Source organism: Asparagus officinalis, chromosome 8 (assembly GCF_001876935.1).
Source record: "Asparagus officinalis chromosome 8, Aspof.V1, whole genome shotgun sequence".
Taxonomy (NCBI): Eukaryota; Viridiplantae; Streptophyta; class Magnoliopsida; order Asparagales; family Asparagaceae; genus Asparagus; species Asparagus officinalis.
Window position 1 is genome coordinate 20,035,641 of NC_033801.1, and position 22,117 is coordinate 20,057,757.

The 22,117-nt window shown below is 36.7% G+C and overlaps 2 protein-coding genes and 1 pseudogene across 2 annotated transcripts in view; all 3 read left to right on the plus strand.

The window, feature by feature from the left end:
• LOC109851298 (carotenoid 9,10(9',10')-cleavage dioxygenase) lies at positions 320-19,493 on the plus strand. Its single transcript, XM_020421357.1, has 14 exons — positions 320-733; positions 816-886; positions 1,234-1,248; positions 2,376-2,487; positions 3,697-3,796; positions 3,964-4,026; positions 4,636-4,746; positions 4,851-5,035; positions 5,200-5,335; positions 16,747-16,864; positions 16,939-17,040; positions 18,236-18,487; positions 18,910-19,021; positions 19,150-19,493. Exons 1-14 carry the CDS (start codon positions 500-502, stop codon positions 19,180-19,182), a joined length of 1,644 nt encoding a protein of 547 aa, XP_020276946.1. The 5' UTR covers positions 320-499; the 3' UTR covers positions 19,183-19,493.
• LOC109851299 lies at positions 5,343-7,129 on the plus strand (annotated as a pseudogene).
• The window catches only part of LOC109851520 (dicarboxylate transporter 1, chloroplastic), a 7,798-nt gene continuing 7,326 nt past the window's right edge, over positions 21,646-22,117 (plus strand). Inside the window, exon 1 of the mRNA XM_020421702.1 lies at positions 21,646-22,117. This exon is cut by the window's right edge and continues 256 nt beyond it. Within this exon, the coding sequence (XP_020277291.1) occupies positions 21,738-22,117 (380 nt within the window). The 5' untranslated portion in view covers positions 21,646-21,737.

Sequence of the window (22,117 nt, forward strand, 5' to 3'; positions counted from 1 at the left end):
GAGAGAGAGAGAGAGAGAGAGAGAGAGAGAGAGAGAGAGAGGTTTTGATTTTTGAAAAAATGTTTCTCTCAGTGCTGCCTTGGAAATGTAAATAGCGGCTGAAAATAATTGTTTCATTTATTAGGGGTTTTAGCACACAAAAAAAATAATACGGGGGCTGTGCCACGCCCCCTTTATTTTTTTGGGGACCTTGACACATTTTTTTTAAAGATAGATATGGGAAACTAATATAAGAAAAATCCTAAAAAAGAAAAAAAAACCAATTTTAAGTTAACATGTGATGTGAACCTTGGCATTTATTTTTCTGCTGAAAACAACAAAAATCGCACACCACAAGAAACTTTCTTCTCTCGTCGCTCTTGTTTATTCTGGTCCTAATCAGCCTACGTTGGGACTCAGCTGGCCAGTAGTTATATGATTGAAGCGCTAGAAATTGATTGAAGCTCTCAACGGCGGAAAAAAAGAGGGGGGAAAAAAGAAAATCAAGCCCATCATCGCCATGGGAACTGAGGATGAGAAGAAGCAGCAATATGAGAAGAAAGATGCAATTGTAGCTGTTAATCCAAAACCCAACAAGGGAGTAATCTCATCTGCAGTGGATTTGATTGAGAGAGCCATAGTTTACTTCATGCATGATTCATCGAAGCCTCATCACTGGCTCTCTGGTAATTTTGCACCCGTGAAGGATGAGACCCCACCTTGTACTGATCTCGAAGTTCGAGGCTCACTCCCTGTGAGTAATTGGATTGGGAAAAGATTGTTTTCTTTATAATGATTTGATTGCTTGGTTTTGATTTATTTGTTGGATCTTGCAGGAGTGCTTGAATGGAGAGTTTGTTAGAGTTGGGCCTAATCCCAAATTTGTGCCCGTGGCTGGATATCACTGGTATGTTTTTCTTTTATTTTATTTAGGATGTTCTTTATGTGAATTTTTAGATACCCATTAATTTTTATTAGGATAAAGACCATTTTTGGGTTTTGGGCAATTTTTTGCTTCATTTCTTTCTTTTATGGTCATTAACAAAGATGTAGTTCATCTTATCCTTAGGAATTATATCATTATTATTGTTATCATTATTTTGCGGATCGCGATAATTGCAAATTGCAGGCTTTGGGAGGCTTTAATTTGCATTCTTTCTAGTACTATCATAAATGCGAAAATTATATTTATCTTGAAGGATTCTGGAGGTTATGTGAGTCTTATTTCATTCTTTCCCTCTTTTCTCTGTGCAGGTTTGATGGAGATGGGTGAGTAGTCCAGTTCCTCATTTACATTTCCGCATAGTCGGTTTAATATTTGTTTGGTTATTTTGATGCATGTTTGTACTCCACAGATGATATCCTCTCAGCTGGAAACTCCAAATTATAAATAATTAATTTCTTTTCTTTTCCTACTTTATTTTTCTCAATCACATAGAAACGAGACTCATTTGTACAGCTACATTTGATCGTCGTGTACGGTTATACCCTCTTAGTATATGATACATGAGGAATATGAGACAGTTAAGATAATTCCAAGATAATTCTTCTGCTAAACTTTTCCATCTACGGTTGCCTTATTTTGCGGTTAATGTCGAGTTTCTATAAGCCATGTGTTAGACCAATATGAAGTTTCCTTGCTGATATTGTCAAGCTATTCATATCATATTGTTGCTAATTTCATGTGGATCATTTTCAATCTTGATGCTAGCTCATGGGATAAGAATTTCTAGTTTACTTTCCTATTGTTTCTGTTCTCACATTTAATATAAAGTTCCTGATGATAGGTGCATTTGTATGTCTATTCTAGGATTCTATCCACTCTCCTCTTCTCCGATCCTCACTTTCTACCACTTCTATGTGGCATGATGTGATTATGTGTAATATACGTTGCATCTATATTAGCATGTTGTTTATATATCATTCATATCTTAGATGAAATAATAAGTAAAGTTGACTTAGTATTTATGCATGAAGCCATTGATAACAAGTAATTGAGAAAATTTTTTAACTAAAGTTTTTTTTTTTAAATCTCTAATTCAATTCAATCCTATGTCTTGTCCTATTTTGAATTGTTAGGCACTGAAATTATCATGACTGTTCTTTATCCTGAATTGTACGTCCACTTTCCCTTAATATTAGCTATCTTCTAACTTTATCAGGCTGAAATTCTGATTCACAACTTTTCTTGTTTTCTTGCTTCAGAGTTGTCTGATTTAGTTGATTGTTAGTTTGTTACTGATTAGGCAATTAATGTTTCAACATTTCTCATGCATTTGGTGCTCTTTCTTTTGTCGACTAGGCAATTCCAACATCAAGCTGGTCTGTTTCTAGGATTTAATATGTTTGACAAATATATGCTTGATGTTTTTTTTATTCTTTTTACTATATTACAGAATGATTCATGGCATGCGTATCAAAAATGGGAAAGCAACTTATGTTTCTCGTTATGTTAAAACATCTCGGCTTAAGCAGGAAGAGTATTTTGGAGGAGCAAAATTCATGAAGGTAATCTAGCGTGGCCGTGATTCCTGATGAGCTTTTTGGTCGATCATGTTACTCCTGTACGGGGTTTTTCTCTTTCCACAGGCATTGTATTAGGTTAGGTAAAAAGCAATTTGAAATTGTTATGGTTGGCTTCTATAGTCTTTCCATAGTCTTTCTCTTAACCTTGGATTTGTATTTGGGTTATTGGTAAACCTAATGGTCATCGATGCAACATGAAGAACGGAGTCCATAAGTAATAAATCCTACTAAATCCTTGTTTTCTCATTTAAATACCCATTCTTTAGATACAAATCAGGCACCCATGGTTTTTCTCTTGTAAATACTTATTTGTGTTATCCTGTATATTCATATTTTTAGTTATTCCACTCACCAACTTTAACATCTTCCTCTCTCTTAAATTCGCCTTGAGCTTCCTCTTCTAACTGTCCAAATTTATAAATCATTTTTTATGAGAACTCAATTTGGAATCGTCAGCTACTTCACAAGTGTGTTCAATTGTCTACTAGACGTCTTTTTTCTATGTCTTTCTCTTTTTGAAAACCTGATTGGTAAAGCTGACAGTCATCGATGCAACATGAAGGACGGAGTCTGTAAGTAATAAATCCTACTAAATCCTTGTTTTCTTATGTAAATACCCATTCTTTAGATACAAAATAAATACCCATGTGTTTTCTCATGTAAGTACTTATTTGTGTTATCCTGTGTATTCATATTTTTAATTATTCCACTCACCAACTTTAACATCTTCGTTTCCTAAATTCACCTTGAGTTTCTTTTTCTTACTGTCCAAATTTATAAATCATTCTTTATGAGAACTGAATTTGGGATTGTCAGCTACTTCACAAAAATTTATAAATCGTTCTTTATGAGAACTGAATTTGGGATCGTCAGCTACTTCACAAGTGTGTTCAATTGTCTATTAGATGCCTTTTTTAGGTCTTTCTCTTTTTGGAAATAATTGGACCCGATAAATAGATAAATTTGTTTTCTCTATCATTATCTGAGTTTGTTAACTCCATATTTATATCTGACATCTGATATTGGTAGTGTCAACTTATCTGTTGACACAACACCCAACTGTTTGATAACGTCTTAGACTTTGATGTAAATGCCTTGTGAGAAGGGTGCAGCTTTATGCGATTCAACTGTTCAACTCTATCTCGCCTCAATTAGAAGTGCATATTTATAGTGGCCTGACATTACTTTCAGATTGGAGACTTGAAAGGACTCTTTGGATTGTTTATGGTCCAAATGCAATTACTTCGAGCCAAGCTGAAAATATTGGATGTTTCATATGGAACAGGGACAGGTAAGCTTGTCATGTATGTACAAGTGTTTAGTGAATATGTGACGTTCAGTTTGCGTGTGCTGATTTGAAGTTGCACATTTAAGATAATATGTTATGTTAGTATGCATCTGTCATCTGGTAGGAACAAGCTAGTCTTTAACTTTGTTTACTGTGTGATCTTATTCCAGGTAATACAGCTATGATATATCACCATGGTAAACTATTGGCTTTATCAGAAGCAGATAAACCTTGTGAGTCCTTTGATCAACTTACTTTTTTGTTGGATCCTTTCACCTATGTCTATTATCGTCGTTGTCATCACCATTATCAAGCTTTTCCCTTAAAAAAGGGATCGTCTCAGAAGTATTGACAATATGTTTACTACTTGATATTCACCTTGTTTCTCTACTAACTGGTATAAATTGTTTGCCAAGGCAACTATGAACAACTTATAACCTGGTTATAAAACCTTGAAGGTCTCTTGGCAGATAGGTTTACCTACCTTTTAGTTGTGGATTTTAAACTCATGAAACAAAGAGAAAGCCTCCGATTTCTGTAGACTGCAGAAGGGTCTAGTCAAAGAGGTAAGATGACATAATTTCTGAAGGAAATCACATTCATCTTTTATGCAAAAAATAAGGCAACGGGCTAATGGGATTAGATTCTCACATATATGACTGTTATGATTTCTTATAAAAATTCATGTGACTTTACCATTTAAATACCTTAATCGTTCCTCTTATTATAGTACTGCTCTTTCTATTCACAAGTTTCCTTGTCTCTGTTAGCCATGTAATTAAGCTAGAAATTCTAATCATAAAATTTTTATTCAATAATATTTTGATATTTTAATTCTCCAGATGTTGTTAAGGTTTTAGAAGACGGAGACTTACAAACTCTCGGGATGTTGGATTATGATAAGAGACTCCAACATTCATTCACTGCTCACCCAAAAGTTGACCCATTCACAGGTAAGCCCAAAATCATGGTCAGTCTCTTTCTATTATTTCTCTCCTTTTCTGCGTTTGGAGTATTAGGCTATACTCATATTGAGCAAGTTTAAATTTGTCTGTAGATGAGATGTTTACCTTTGGTTATGCGCACACACCTCCTTATTGTACTTATAGGGTCATTTCCAAGGATGGTGAAATGCATGACCCAGTACCTATTACAATCCCAGAAGCTGTTATGATGCATGACTTTGCTATCACTGAGAATTATGCCATCTTCATGGACCTGCCTTTGTGCTTCCGTCCAAAGGTAATAAACATCAAATGTTTATTTTATATATTTCATGAATTTAAGAGGATGGACATAAGAACTAGAAACTCCATAACTGCATCATGGTAGATAACTACTTTTACTTCATGGGAATCATGACCTCCTAAGCTTTATTGAAATGTGGCCATCTTATCTATTTTCAGGAAATGGTGAAGGGGCAGTTGATCTTTACATTTGACTCTACGAAAAAGGCTCGTTTTGGAATACTTCCAAGATACGCGAAAAGTGATACTCTAATTAGATGGTTTGAACTCCCTAATTGCTTCATATTCCATAACGGTGATTCCCTTGTCTTTAGAAATCTCTCTGGATTTTCCATGGCTTCTCATTCAAGAAAGTACTCTTCATATGCTTGAAATTCTCTTTGTAGTCACTACAATTATTTCATACTGCCTCCCAAGGAAGCATATTTAATGCTTGATATGCATGGAAGCGAGGAGGGCACAGTACCTACTTGAACTAGTATAAGACAGATCAAGTGAAAACAGGTCTGAATTATATAAAATAATCTTTTCAATGACCTCCTTCCATTGGCTAGCATTTGGTTCCAAACCAAGCTCCTGATACTCTACAGGTAGAATTTTAGAAAGGAAGCCCTTAGTTTAACTTGCATTAGCGTAAAAAAAACATGGTTTAGTCACATCTGATAATAAAGAACTTTAGGGTACCTAATATCTCCGGCAACAATAGTGAAGTACTCAACAGAACCCAACAATCCTACTTAGTCACCCAAGGTAATGGGTCAGGACTTGAGGGTCCCCTTCAAGAACACTAGGGAAACTGCTTCTGCAGTAAGGAAGTTACCTTTGATGAAGGCTAAAAGGTATCTTGAGGATGTTATTGTTCACAAGCAAGCTATGCCCTTCCAAAGGCATTGTGGTGGTGTTGGTCATTCTGCTCAAGCTAAGAATCATCAGTCAAATGGTCAAGGGCAGTGGCCAATGAAATCTACTCTGTTCTTTCTTGACTTGCTTAAGAATGCTGAGAGCAATGCAGATGTTAAAGGACTGGATGTGGATGCTCTATTTGTCTCCCACATTCAGGTAGCAGAGAAGGAAGAACTTACGGAGGTCATGAAAGGATTAATCCTTATATGTCGTCACCCAGTCACATTGAATTGATTTTTTCTGAGAAGAACCAGTTAAAAGGAGGCTAAAACCCAATTGACTACATGGAAACAAAGAAATCTCAGGCATTTTGCAGTGGTGATTCTTCTTATATGGCAACAACAATAGCTTTTTCTTCAATAGCAGAGAGATAGCAAGTGGTATCTTTATAGAGATTTTGGACTCTGATTTGGGATTCTTAATTTTTATATGTTATTTTGAGATTATATTTTCATCGATTTTAAATTGCATCATCCGGATTTTTATCTTATGGAACTTCAATGTTGTGCCCCTTTTTAAAACTCAGTCAGTTTGTCTTGGTTGTGGTTATTCAATGTTGAGATCCTACCATGTGCTATCGAGGAAAAAAAACCCTGAATTTGATAAAAAGAGAAATAAAAAATAATAAAGAACCTTAAGAAAATGAATTAGTATGTACGGTCTGTAGGCATGAATCCTTGATTAACTGGCTTGGACATCAATCTGCAACATTACTGTCGTTACAACTTCGTGAGGGAGTCTTTCACAAGCACCCTTTGACATCATCAGTGACCGAGGTTAAGGTTTTGGTTATTAGTAATATCCTCTATTCTTTCACTTTCTTCATTTTCTTTCTTAAGCTGTCTATTTCTACATTTTTTTCGATGCCATTAAATCACAAGAAGTTCTCATACTTCAGAGGTACTAGTTTCATTTGTAGGATCTTTACATGGTCAGAGTAGAGTTTTTACTGGTGTGGACTTTGAGTTTTGATCAAGGGGAAAATGCTAGTCAAAATTGGAAAATGCTCTGTAATTTGTTCATCTAACAATTTAACCAGGTATAGATTACAGTCAGTCATCTATCTAATTTGTTATTACTTAGAACTATTGTGTTGAAAGCTTAAACCATCTACTAATTGTTCATCTAACAATTTAACTATGTACAGATTGTTAAATCTAAACCAAAACTTGAGATCTAAAACCATATAGCCATGATTAATTCAAAGAGATTAACAATAATCTAAAGAGTGCGGAAGGTTATACCTGAATCCATAGAATAAATCTTGATTTGGGTTTCAATGATCTTCTAACCTTAGGGTTTCTCTAAATCCGAATTTCTCTTACTAGATGGGGGTGTAGAGAATTAGAGAATGTAACCCTAGGTTAGGGACCATAACCCCTTATTTATAGATGTTGTACTTTTGTAATTTAGCCCCTCAATAAATCACAATTACAACCTGGTATCTGCACATATAACCCCATGACTTATTTAAATACCAAATTAACCCAACTTAATTGATCACTTTAGTGGGTTATCCTGAAAGATAGCAATACACATTGATTAATCATATGTGCCCACAAATAGATTTATTAGATTAAATCCAACAATCTCCCACTTGGGCACCATATGATTCCTTAAATTGTGTATAACCTTATGAGCTCAAAAATTGCTATCACTGAAAAGGTATTTCCGAACAATCTCGTCCATTGACTATATCAATATAGGATCAAAGCGGCCTTCGTCACATTTATCGTGACTCGACCCATCAATGGTCACATATACCAATACAATCAAACGACATAGATCAATCATGGATGTGCAGCATGAAAATTACATGCAATGTGATCAGTACATGTCTATTTTCAACTGGTCCTCCTTAGTGAGGTCAAAACCAAACATAATGTAACAGAGTGTCTTAACTGAAAACTTTATTCTGATCAGACAATACAAACAAACATAAAGCACCACAAATACAAACTCCCACTAAAACATAATATCCTCAAATAATACCACACCCATATGAGCAGTATGCTCATGAAAGACCTTAGGTGGCAATCCCTTAGTAAGAGGATCAGCTATCATGGAGTTTGTCCCAATGTGCTCTATGGATATCTGTCCACTCTGTACCCTTTCTTTCACAACCAGGAACTTAATGTCAATATGTTTTGACTTAGTTGAGCTCCTGTTGTTATTGGAATACATTACTGCAGATTTATTGTCACAATATAACCTTAGTGGTCTTTCAACATTTTTCAAAATGCGCAGTCCCGTGACAAAATTTCGTAGCCATATTCCTTGATTGGATGCCTCATAGCAAGCTACAAATTCTGCTGTCATAGTGGAGGAAGCTACTAGTGTTTGTTTGACACTTTTCCATGATATAGCTCCTCCTGCTAACATATAAATGTAGCCCGATGTAGACTTTCTGCTATCTTGACATCCAGCAAAATCAGAATCCGAATACCCAATGACCTCTAGTTTTTCTGATTTTCTGTATGTGAGCATGTAATCTTTTGTTTTTTGAAGATACCTCATAACCCTTTTGACTGCTATCCAATGATTTATACCAGGATTGCTTAAGTATCTGCCTAACATCCCAACAATGTACGCAATATCCGGACGCGTACATACCTGAGCATACATTAGACTTCCTACAGCCGAAGCATAAGGAATCTTCTGCATTTCCTGAATTTCAAGGTTACCTTTAGGGCACTGATTGAGACTAAACTTGTCTCCTTTAGCAACAGGGGTGTCACCTGGTCTGCAATCTTGCATGACAAACCTTTTAAGTACCTTATCGATATAGCTCTTTTGTGATAATCCAAGAATACCCCGAGAGCGATCTCGATGTATCTGGATCCCTAATATAAAAGAGGCGTCCCCAAGATCTTTCATCTCAAAATTCTTTGATAGAAATCTCTTGGTTTCGTGCAACATGCCTATATCATTAGTGGCAAGCAAGATGTCATCGACATACAGAACCAGAAAAATATACTTACTCCCACTGAACTTGTGATATACACAGTCATCAACAATGTTCATCTCAAAACCGAACGAGATAACTATTTGTTGAAACTTATGATACCATTGACGAGGAGCTTGCTTGAGTCCATAGATGGATTTCCTTAATTTGCAGACCATATTCTTTGGGTCTCCCGACACAAAGTTTTCTGGTTGCACCATATAGATCATCTCATCAATGTCTCCATTGAGAAATGCAGTCTTAACATCCATCTGATGTAACTCAAGATCATAATGAGCAACAAGTGCCATGATTATTCTGAAAGAGTCTTTCGATGAAACCGGAGAGAAAGTCTCTGTATAATCAATGCCTTCCTTTTGAGTATAGCCTTTAGCCACAAGACGTGCCTTATACCTCTCCACATTACCATTTGCATCCAGCTTGGTTTTAAAAATCCATTTACAACCAATTGGTTTTGCACCTTCTGGTAATGGGACAAGTTCCCAAACATTATTGTCTTGCATAGACTTGTACTCTTCATTCATGACATCAATCCACTGTTGAGAGTTAGAATTTTTCATGACCTGAGAGAAGTTGATTGGATCATCTTCCAACATTCCACTACTTTCCTCATGTTCTTGGAGAAATACAATATAATCATCCAGAATAGCATTTCTCCTTTCTCTCGTGGATCTCCTTAATGGCACTGGTTCTTGAGGTTGTTGAGTTTGTTCTTCTGAAACAGGGAGTTGTTCAACATTATCATCTTGAGGTTCCGGATTTACTTCTTGAGCAACAACAGGTCTAGGAACCTGAATATTGTCAAAAGTAACTGTATGGATTGGATCTGAAGTCAATTCCTCCTCAAAACTAATGTCTCTAACCTTATTTCTCCCACCAAATTTAACATCCTCAAAGAATGTTGCTGTTCCCGTCTCAAAAATATTCTTTATAGTGGGATCATAAAACTTATAGCCCCTAGAGCGTTCAGAGTATCCAATAAAATAGCTGCTAACTGTTTTGGAGTTCAATTTCTTTTCATTTGACCTATAAGGCCTTGTCTCAGCTGGACATCCCCAAATATGTAAATGCTTTAAACTGGGCTTTCGACCAGTCCAAAGCTCATAAGGTATTTTAACAACTGCTTTACTTGGTACTCTATTCAGAATGTAAGCTGCTGTCTTAAGTGCTTGTCCCCAGAGTGACTCTGGTAAAGAAGAATGAGCAATCATACTTCTTACCATATCCTTAAGAGTCTTATTTCGTCTTTCAGCTACACCATTCATGCTAGGTGAACCCGGCATGGTGTACTGTGGGACGATACCGCATTCCTCTAGGTATCTAGCAAATGGTCCTAGACGTTGTTCACCTGAACCATCATATCTACCGTAGTACTCACCACCACGATCAGATCTAACGGTTTTAATTCTTCTGTTGAGTTGATTCTCAACTTCAGCTTTATAGGCTTTGAACATGTCCAGAGACTCAGATTTTTTATGAATAAGATATAGGTACCCATAACGTGAGTAATCGTCTATGAATGATATAAAATATTGTTGACCATTCCAGGATTCCGTAAGGAATGTCCCACAAATATCCGTATGTATCAATTCTAAGACATCCGAAGATCTGTTGGTACCTAATCTTTTCACTTTGATCTGTTTTCCCTTGATACATTAAACACATACGTCAAAGTCCGAAAAATCAAGGGAATCCAAAATGCCATCAGACACAAGACACTCAACTCTACCTTTTGAGATATGACCCAAGCGCTTATGTCATAATGACGCTGAATTTTCCTTATTTAATTTACGTTTAGTACCACGTGATTCCACATGCAAAGATTCATTATAAGAAGCAATTGTATCAAGCAAATATATGTTGTCATAAATACTCAAATAACCGGTTCCCACAATATTTGAATTAAAAGATAAACTGAATTGATTGTTTCCAAATGAACAAGAATAACCTGATTTGTCCAATACAGAAACTGAAATCAAATTCCGTCTAAAAGACGGTACTACAAAAGTATCTTTTAAATCCAAATAATAACCAGTTCCTAACAACAACCTAAAGTGCCCAATTGCTTCCACATCTACCGATTGTCCGTCGCCCACAAAGATGTGTCTTTCAACATCACTTGGCTTTCGGTAGCTCAGGCAACCCTGCATAGAAACACTTATGTGAGTAGTAGCACCAGAGTCTAACCACCAAGTGTTTCTAGGTACTGAAGCTAAATTAACCTCAGAACAGACCAAAGCAAGGAACGTACCCTTATTATCACGCCAGGCGTGATATTTTGTACAGTCCTTTACATGTCCAGGCTTCTTACAGAAGAAACAACCCTGATTATCCTTATGTTGTTTCTTCTCAACTGGACCCTTAACAACTTACTTATCATTCTTTCAGCTTCCTTATCATTCTTTCTTTTCTTGCCCTTATCCTTAGAGGCATATGCCAAATGAGCACTTTCTGTCTTATCTTGCTTCAACCTGTCTTCTTCTTGCACACAGTATGAAATGAGCTCATTTAGAGTCCATTTCTCTTTTTGACAGTTATAACTGACCTTAAACTGATTAAACTGTGCAGGAAGAGACAACAGAACCAGATGCACTAATAACTCATCACAAAGATTTAAGTGCCTTAAGTTTTGAAGTAATATGAGACATTTTCATAATGTACTCCCTGATGTTTCCCTTGCCCTTATACTTCATCGAAATCAAGCGAGCTAAAAGCGTGCTTGTTTCTATCTTATTGTTTTTAGCAAAATGCTTCTCAAGTTCGGCAAGTAAATCTTTAGCCTTAGTAATCCCTTCGGATTCTATGCCCCTGAAGGCTTCCGGAACGCCGCGCTTAATGATCATAACACTCATGCGATTTGAACGCTCCCACTTCTCATGCTCCTTCTTTGCATCAGGAGTGCTATCCGCATTGAGAGGTTGGGGTTGTTCAGTTCTTAATGCATAGTCAAGATCCATGCAGCCAAGAACAATTAATATGTTCTCTTTCCAAACCTTGAAGTTTGTCCCATTTAGCATGGGAATTGAGTTGATGTTAGCAGAAATTGTTGCAGCAGATGCATTAGCTGAAATAAAACAAAAGAATGCTCACATCAATAACCATAATCAATAAAATTCAAATAATGACAATCCCCATCCAAGATACCGGCACAACATTAATATCAAGTCTTTGGACAGTAATATTAACTTGTAAGTGATACCTTGTTGCAATGATCAAACATTGACAATAACTCATGTCAAATAATGAAACTATCTTTGGATCGATTCATTATTCACATGTAAACCTTATAATTGTCACACGCTTATCATCGCAGATGTGTATACAGTCTAAATAAATATTAACCTTCCTTTGGGCCGATTAAATATTTACACGAAAGCATACACACAAACATCTCACATTCCTCATGAACAATCTACACAAGAGAGGTTACTTTGGCAACTTCTTGTTTCAATTAATCAATTAGAGTGAGGGACAACCTTAATTCCTTAGTGTCATAATATTTGAATTAAATAATTGATTAAAAACCAAATTAGATTTAAATTAAAAGGTTTTAATTTAAATCAACTGAATTTCCAAAAAACTTAATTGGGGTCTCACAGCTTAATTAGGGCCCATAACTTAATTAAGTATACCAAAGTGCACCCATGAAAAGCTGAGCCTTAACCATAGTGAACACGAAGTTTGCTTAACTTCGAACGCGAGGTTCGACTGTATTGAGTACGAGACTCACTTAAGCACGAACGCGAGGTTCGTCTGAGAACGAACGCGAGGTTCGTTTGAAAAATGAACGCGAGGTTCAACTTGAGAACGAACGCGAGGTTCGTTAAAAAAAATGAACGCGAGGTTCGACTGAAGCACGAACGCGAGGTTCGACTTAGAACTGAACGCGAGGTTCACCTTAGAACTGAGCGCGAGGCTCACATTAGAACGAACGCGAAGTTCGTTGAGCGCGAGGCTCACTTGAGAACGAACGCGAAGTTCGGTTAATATTGAACGAACGCGAGGTTCGTTTGAAGCTTACCGCTTCGCCAAAATTTGAAGCTTAATGTTCGCCACGTTTTCACGCACGAACCCTTAGGGTTTCAAACTGAAACCGCCGCCATTAAATCAAAAAACAGATCTAGAATCAAAAAATGAGTTTTCTTGATCCAGATCTAAGAAAAAACCGCCGAAAAATCCAAAAAAATTCCAAAAAGGTACTGTTCACCAGCGATTTTTTCAGTTACTGTTCATCCGGGAAAAAAACCTTACTGTTCATCCGAAAATTTTCGTTACTGTTCATCCGAACAAAAAATTTAATGTTCATCCGAAAAACAAAACTGAATCTTTAACCAGAGATTTAAGATCAAAAAACCCAATAAAACTTAAATCCCTAAGAATTAATCATCTTTAACCAGAGATTTAAGATCAAAAAACCCAATAAAACTTAAATCCCTAAGAATTAATCAAGGTGGTTCTGATACCACTTGTTAGAAGATCAAAAAACCCAATAAAACTTAAATCCCTAAGAATTAATCAAGGTGGTTCTGATACCACTTGTTAAATCTAAACTCAAACTTGAGATCTAAAACCATATAGCCATGATTAATTCAAAGAGATTAACAATAATCTAAAGAGTGTGGAAGGTTATACCTGAATCCATAGAAGAAATCTTGATTTGGGTTTCAATGATCTTCTAACCTTAGGGTTTCTCTAAATCCGAATTTCTCTTTCTAGATGGGGGTGTAGAGAATTAGAGAATGTAACCCTAGGTTAGGGACCATAGCCCCTTATTTATAGATGTTGTACTTTTATAATTTAGCCCCTCAATAAATCACAATTACAACCTGGTATCTGTACATATAACCCCATGATTATATTTAAATACCCATTAACCCAACTTAATTGATCACTTTAGTGGGTTATCCTGAAAGATAGCAATACACATTGATTAATCATATGTGCCCACAAATAGATTTATTAGATTAAATCCAACACAGATCACCGCCAATCATCTATCTAATCTACTTCTTATTAACTAAAAGAGAACACTCAAAAAGCTCCTATGAACAGTAAATCTGATCTGGACCAATCCAATTATTCATAACAAAATTATTTTTAAAATCCATCTTTATAAAAAAAACTATAATTCATCACCCACTTCTCATAACCCCACTTCTCATAACCCCACTTCTCATAACCGTGAACAACCGCCTCCACTACTGTAACTCCCACATCTATCCAATTACTATTATCCCCCGATGTAACATCTTAACCCTCCTCTCACCGCTCCCGAACAATTGTTCGCATCAGCAACGGTTTAATCGCCACCCTCAACATCATCACCCTCCTCCTCTCAATTCCGATCGTCGGCAGCGGAATCTGTCTCTCTTCCAAGTCCTCTGCCTCCATCTGCGAGAAATTCCTCTCCAATCCTCTCATCGCTTTTGGTGCCCTTCTCTTTTTAATATCCCTCGCTGGCCTCCTCGGTTCTTGCTGCAGGTTGTTTAAAAATCCCACCTTTGATTTATTTTTTGGTTGTTAGGATGTAGAGAAACTGGGTTTTGTTTATTTTCCTCTCATTGTTGGAAAAACTCTGCTTTTGGGCTATTTATGCGACACGTGTTTTTATACGGGAACTGGTTTTTTTAATCCCATTGTAAATCTTCAAGTTGAGTTTTGTCCTTTGTAAAATTGAATATATTTTGTTAATTTCCTGATGTAGATTGTCTTAAAATTTATAATTTTGATATATTTGTAGTATTTCCATAAATTTAGTTGGGTTTTATTTGTTTTCCTTACATTACTGCATATAAGTCTTTCCTTTTACATTATTTTAAAGTAAAAATTTGGTATATTTTGATACATGGTTTGTTGTTTATTGTGGGTTATCTTTTTGTTTGAATGTAATTTCGATTTGAGTGTTGGGTTTTTCTTTTTAAAGTTTGAGTCTTTTTTTAATCCTTTATGATAAAGCCTCTGCTTTCGTATGATTTTTTGTGAAACTTTGGTAGCTTTTGAGACCTGGGTCTCTTGTGTATGCTTATGTCGATTCGGGTAGTGGGTTTTGACTGCAGTTTTTCAATCTGCTATTTTTTTTTAAAAATATTTCACCTGAAGTGCGTTCTGGTAGTTTTTGAGACATGGGTTTATTATGCTCATAATTTGAATCGTGAACTGCATTCTCTTTTATCTGACTGTAATTTTCTCCTGAAGACTGCATTCTCAAACTGAGGTTGAATAATGAGTTTCTGAACTACATTCTCTTTTACTAAAACTACAACAAAATAGTGAGTAAGAGAAGGGAGGATTTCTCTTCTTCTACGTTGCGAACTCAAACTGAGGTTGAACAATGGTTTAGAAAGAGAAATAATAGGAATGATCTAATCTAAACACTAAGGACAAAACTACCCATTTTGTTTTTCTGCCTGTTTTCGAATTTTCTACTATTTTTAAATTATAAAAATGCTAATTTCGGAGTACCGAAGCAATCCTCTTATTATTATTATTGTTGTTGTTGTTGTTGTTGTTGTTGTTGTTTGATTTCATCTTTTTTGGTTTTTTTTTGGATAGTAGGTAAAACTAACTAATTTTCCGATTAAATTGGCTTAGTTGCACTTAAATACCCTATAGTTTCACCTACTGGATATATATGTGCAAATTTGGTTAAACTGTAGGGTATTTATGTGCAACTAAGCCGCTTGAATTTGAAAACATATTTAAATAACTTCTTGGAATTATAATGAAACATGTGAAAAAGATAAATGAAACTATCTTTGAAGTATCATCTTGATAAGCAGCTGAGGAAATAAGGATAATTACCACAATGTGTTTTAATCTAGATGTGATAATAATACATTTGGGTTAGAGAGAGCACCACCATTGCCCAATTTAATTCAGTCTATCTTTTTTTTGTTAGTATATAATGTTTTGATTCCAAAACTTTTTATTTCCTTAAGTATCCTTTTTTTTGTTAGTAACATGTTTATTTCCTTACTAAAACTTTATTTTGGTAATATGTTCCATATTTGCATAAAATCTTTTAGAAACCGTGCTTTGCACGGGTCTAAATACTAGTTTGTTATAACTTCAGAACTATTGTGTTGAACGTTTAAACCATCTACTAATTGGTTTGGTGTTTCCAATTAAATTTTTTTCGAACAGTTCTGTCTCCTCTTTTATTACACTTTCCTAGACATCATGATTGAGCCTCTATTTGACGTAAGTATCTAGGATCATTGATGATTTAAAAGTTCAAATATCTTGTTATCCACTAATTGACTTAGATCATCTTAACAATAGGTTGGTATTAACCTTAGTTCTTACCTTGGGTTGTTTTCTTTTCCGTGTTTTCATTTTGGAACCTTGTACAATTTCTAACAACCTAAACAGAGGAGTGGAAAACATTGCATGCGTGATATGTCCTCTGACTCCCACCCAAAAACCTCCCACCTTAAAAAAAAAGAAAAAGGAAAAAAAACACACCATGACCACCACCACCACTACTGTCTAGCTTTCTAGTCAGGAGATCTTCAAGTTGTCAATGAGATCTTCTATTTGTAATATGATGTTATGCATGTCTATCTGTGAGTGCAAATAATTTCCCTATCTTTACACCCACAGGCATTTTGCATCCAGTGAATCAGTGTACCTTCATAGAAAGTAAAATGGAGAGTGGAAACGTCACTTTTGAAATCTTAAGGAGTTTTTCTACGAATCTTGAAACTTAGGAGATTCCCATAATTGACCCTTTTACTTGATCATGAAAATTGAAGAAAGTATTTAAGTATTTTTATTCCATGAAGAGTGTACTCTCTAGGGAGTAGCCTTTCTGATGCTTCTCCGTTTCCCCTTATCAGCTAATGCTTGGGAGGAGGGTGATGAAGTTGTATTAATCACGTGTCGCCTTCAGAATCCAGATCTGGATATGGTCAATGGAGCTGTCAAAGAGAAGCTTGAAAATTTCACTAATGAGCTGTATGTGCTTCCAAATCGTTAATGTTTTTCAGATAATATATCTTCTCCATTTTAACTTGTCCTTTTCTGTTTAGATATGAAATGAGGTTCAATATGAAATCGGGGGCTGCTTCCCAGAAGCAACTATCAGTATCTGCAGTAGATTTTCCTCGAATCAATGAGAGTTACACTAGCAGGTATTCATGGAAGTTAACATTTTAGTTATAGTCAACAGACATAAACGCCATCTCCAGAACACCTCAAAAAGTTTTTTTTTGAAAAAAAAGGAAGGGAAAAATGGTAGCACATGAAAATCATGCTACCCGTCTGTCTTTATGGAATTTGATTCCTATTTCTGTCAGTATGCATTATATAGGTCTAGAAAATTGCAGTTAAGTATTTATTTTCCTTACAAGACACAGTTAATTTGATCTTTCATTTTAAAGAATTCTAGGCGTGTAAAATAATTTCAAGCGCTCAAAGTGAGCTCAAATTCCTTCTTCTTGGGGTCATTTTCTTTAGCGGGAGTTAAACTATCAAATAAATACATCATTTTTCTCTCAAAAGTCTAATTCAAATCGCCAAAAAGGTACACAAAGATTTACTTAAATTGTGTACAAAGGTCAATACTTATTAACTGTGCTTACGCAAAAATCTTTTCAAACAGGGGTTTTAGGGTTAAATAGACTCTTTTTTCCATAGATGGGAAATTCTCTGTATTTCTTCTTTGAAGATTTAACTCATATCACATTTTACATAATATTTGCCTTTCTTTTGACATAAACACTATTTTAGTATGAGTACTTATACTATTTCAGTGTGGATTGGTAAAGTACCAAGAGCTTTTAAACTCTTAATGCCTGAGAGTTGGCCATAATTTTATTTGCATGCTATAAATTGAATTTCTGTGTCTCTGCTAATTTCGGGATCTATCTATAATCTTAAAATTTTCCCTATATATTATTTGTCATGTTAAAGTGTTGTAATTGCTAAATGATTCTCAAATAACCTCGATGAAGAGGGAGTTTCCGTATTAAGCAATTACAGGAATTTTCCCTCGCAATTAATGAAGTCTTTAACTTGCAAATGGTTTGAACTGCCTGTCATAATTCCACTTATTTCTTCTTGTAATGAACCAGAAGTGACTGGATATACAAAAATTTCATCCCTTCTATAAGTTTCACTCTATCTTGTATTATCATTAAGTGTATGAGATGGACCACGTGAAGCCAATATGTATGATTTTCTTATTGCTTGTATTGCTGATTGAATACCAGAAATTTTTTAATATTGGATAACATACCATACCACAATTTCTTTAGATTAATATGTGGTTCATTTATGGCACCTAAGAGTCTAGTTGTGTACTTATATTATCATGTTGGATTTCAGGAAACAACAATATGTGTATGGTACTATACTAGATAGCATCGCAAAGGTAAAGGGTATTATAAAGTTTGATCTGCATGCCGAACCAGAGGGTGGTAAAAAGGAGCTCGAAGTTGGAGGAAATGTGCAAGGTATCTTTGACCTGGGACCTGGAAGATATGGTTCAGAGGCGATATTTGTGCCTCGCAAACCTGGCATCACGTCAGAAGAGGATGATGGATACTTGATATTCTTCGTGCACGATGAGAACACAGGGTACTCTCTCTCGCTACCCCCTCCCCCCAAAAAGAAGAAGAAGAAAGAATAAATAAAATAATAAAAATTATAATAAACCAGTAAGTGCTTTGTACACAAGTAAAACAGGAAGTACAGCAAAAGGGGAGAGCAGGGTTGCTAGGTACAAGGGAGACTAAAGTTTGCCTGCTTCTGGTAACAAAATGGCAAGATGAAATAACATAATAAGTGTATAGAAGGTAATACATATTTACTTAAAATGTTATATTGCTTTATCTAATTTTAAGGGTGGGCACTATATGTCTTGGGGGAATGCATTCTTATTAATTTTATTGATATCCTCTTGCGACGATCATTTTTAATATTAAATTAATAGCAACAAGAGTGAGGAATATGCGTTGTTGGCTCATCACTCATCTTTCTTTGTTTGTATATGAATGCAGGAAATCTGAAGTCAATGTAATCGATGCGAAAACAATGTCAGCGGAACCTGTAGCAGTTGTGGAACTTCCAGCTAGAGTTCCTTATGGATTCCATGCCTTCTTCGTAAATGAGGTCAGAAGATCACAGTTCTACACAAATAAAAGAAGATAACTATAATTTTATTGCCATAAGATATCAAAGTGTCATCATATTTCCATAACTTCCATCAAAGTTGATTCATTTTCTTGCATATTTCACAGGAGCAACTCCAGCACCAGCAGGCAGAGGCGTGACTGATCGCGCGAGAACGAATCTAGATGATGAAATGATACGAGGCAGAACCCTGTAACTGAAGTTACCTGAAACTCTTTACTCGTGTTTAATCACATTGATAGATACAGTATGTATGCGACTAGTGCCAATAAGAATAGTTGGGACTGTGTCGGTTACAATTTGTGTTGCGCGTGAAACTCTTTATTCTTGTCAATAGAAAATCTTGATACGCTTTGTATTATGATGCTGCTTGGGCTTTGGATTAGCCGAGTGTGGGTCTTAAGATTATCGCTCTTAAGAAAGGAAAAGCTACTAAAAATTTCTCTGTTTAGATTTACCTAGTTCATTATTGCATCTCCAATAGAATTAAAAGGTTGATGTTTTGAATCTTCTTGTGTATGAATGCGAAGTGAATCTCCTCAGGGACCCAAATACATTACCCGCTCGCATGCAGACGAACTCATAGAGGGGTGAAAACTCCTATCAACTTAAGTGGATAGGAAATAGTGATCCACCAAACTTTTTATCCATGGATCTTGCCTAGGGATCCTTGCATGATATGAAGAGACTTTTTATATTAATAAATGAATGGCTAAAAAGTTTGGTGGATCACTATTTCTTATCCACTTAAGTTGATAGGAGTCTTGCTCCTCATAGAGGATGTATTATTCTAGTTTATATTATAAATCTGATTGTAGTGTTATTCTATATAAACTGAGGTGATTTAAGATTGTGGTTTTTTTCCTTCTTTTCTTTCTTTCATTTTTTTATTGAGATGATTTAATCGTTGTAGTGTTATTCTATACAACATGAGTTGATTCATCAGCAAATGAAACGCATCTCATATTCTATTTATTTTTTTGATGTATTAAAATATTATATTTCATGACATTAAATATGTATCAAAAGAGTATCAATCATGCATGCAAGGATATATTAAAACTCAACGGTTCAAGAGTTGACATTTATCAAGGGATACTCTCCCCCTTGGACATACGGTAAGGGGGTGTTTGGTTCAATAGTGGGCAATAATAGGATTAGGAATCCCGTATTTTTTTATGGATTCCTATCTAATCCATAAAAAAATTTAAGACAATTTTATGTTGTCATGGTATCTTTTTTTTTTATTTCTATGTTTGTTTCATAACATGAAAAATAGAATCCAACTTTATAGAAACCCTCCAGTTCATTTTCATTAGTTTGGTTTGGAATGAGAATAGGATTTGGTCTCATAAAATATAGGGTTTGTGAAGAAACAGAATCCGAAAAAAAAGAGGGAGAATAGTACAAATGTGTCAGCTTTCTGCCTCAAATCCGCCCAAATTATTAGGTTTCTATAAAATCAGGATATTTTTTCAACTATATAGATTCCTAAATCTATAAATTTTTGGGGAACCAAACTCAAGAATAAGATTCATAAAGAATCCTTTATTACAATTTTGACATTGTCAGACCTAAATCCTATTTCTTTTCCATAAAAATGGTGAAACAAACAGCCCCTAATTCTTTAGGGACAAAGATTACTTTCTTTAGTATCGTGTATGAACGGTTAAGATTAAGCAATAGAAGTCAACCTCCATCCAAATACTCATCGATGAAATCAAAACCGTTCATAAGCCACTCAACGGCTATGATTTCTATATGAGCGGCACGAAAGGACGGTGACGCTTCGACAACAACGATGTCCGACACTGGGCTTTCTCCGTCGGGGAAGGGCCGCGATTGTGATCCGCCCCACCCAAAAAAAAACAAAGGAATGGGCCCCCACTATTCGTCCGTCTTCACCTTGTCTCCTCCCCGATGCGTGGACTTCTGCGCACTGCCAGCTGTCAGTTTCTGGGTCCCAGAGCTCAGTGACCGAGAATGGGAGGGCCGCTCTGAATATTACTCCTTTGACTATCAGCCAACGGTTAAGGATCAGGTACGGATCAAAATGAACGGCCCATGTCAGCCCACTGGATTCCTGACCATTTGACGGAGATCCCCACGCCTCACTGGCGGAAATCTCCCTCACCTTCGAATTCATCGAAATTCTCCCCCCTACTCCTCTTGTTCTTCTTCTTCTACTTCTAAATGCTGTCCTGACTCAAAAACTCAAAAAAAAAAAAAAAACCCTAGCTCTCTGTCGACCCCATCAATTGCGTCCTCCGCCCTCACCTGCAACCTCGCGCTTCCCCTCTCTCTCCCGTCGCAACCCCCGCTTCCCAAATCCACTGCCTCGGCGTCCCTCAGTTCCAGCTCCATTTCTAACCCTAACCCTAATTCTCATCTCAGATCCTCACGCCTCTCCCCGTCCCCTCTACGCCTTTTCCAAACGACAGTCCCTCTCACTCCACCGCCTCTCTTCGGTCAAAGCCTCCGCCTCCTCCGCCACACCCCGCCGCCGCCTCCCGCTCTCAGCCGCCCTGCAAGGCGCCGCCTTGAAACCCTCGCCGCCTCGATCCTCACCGGCGTCATCTCTTGGTTCGTCCCCGTCGCCGCCGCGTCACAGAAGCGCGTGGCAGCTGCTCGCCATTTTCTTGGCCACCATCGTCGCATCATCACTCAGCCGTTGCCCCTCGGCGCTGTTGCCCTGATGGGCCTTGGCGCCTCTGTGCTCACCAAAACCCTAACTTTTGCTGCTGCGTTCTCGGCGTTTGCCGATCCCATCCCCTGGCTCATCGCGCTTGCCTTCTTCTTCGCGCGAGGATTCATCAAGACTGGGCTGGGTAATCGTGTTGCTTATCAGTTCGTCTCCCTGTTTGGCTCGTCGACCCTCGGCCTTGGCTACAGTTTGGTCTTCTCTGAAGCACTTTTAGCTCCGGCGATCCCCTCGGTCTCGGCCCGGGCTGGTGGGATCTTTCTCCCGCTCGTCAAGTCCCTCTGCGTTGCCTGCGGAAGCAATGTCGGTGATGGGACTGAGCACAAGCTCGGATCTTGGTTGATGCTTACTTGTTTCCAAACATCGGTGATTTC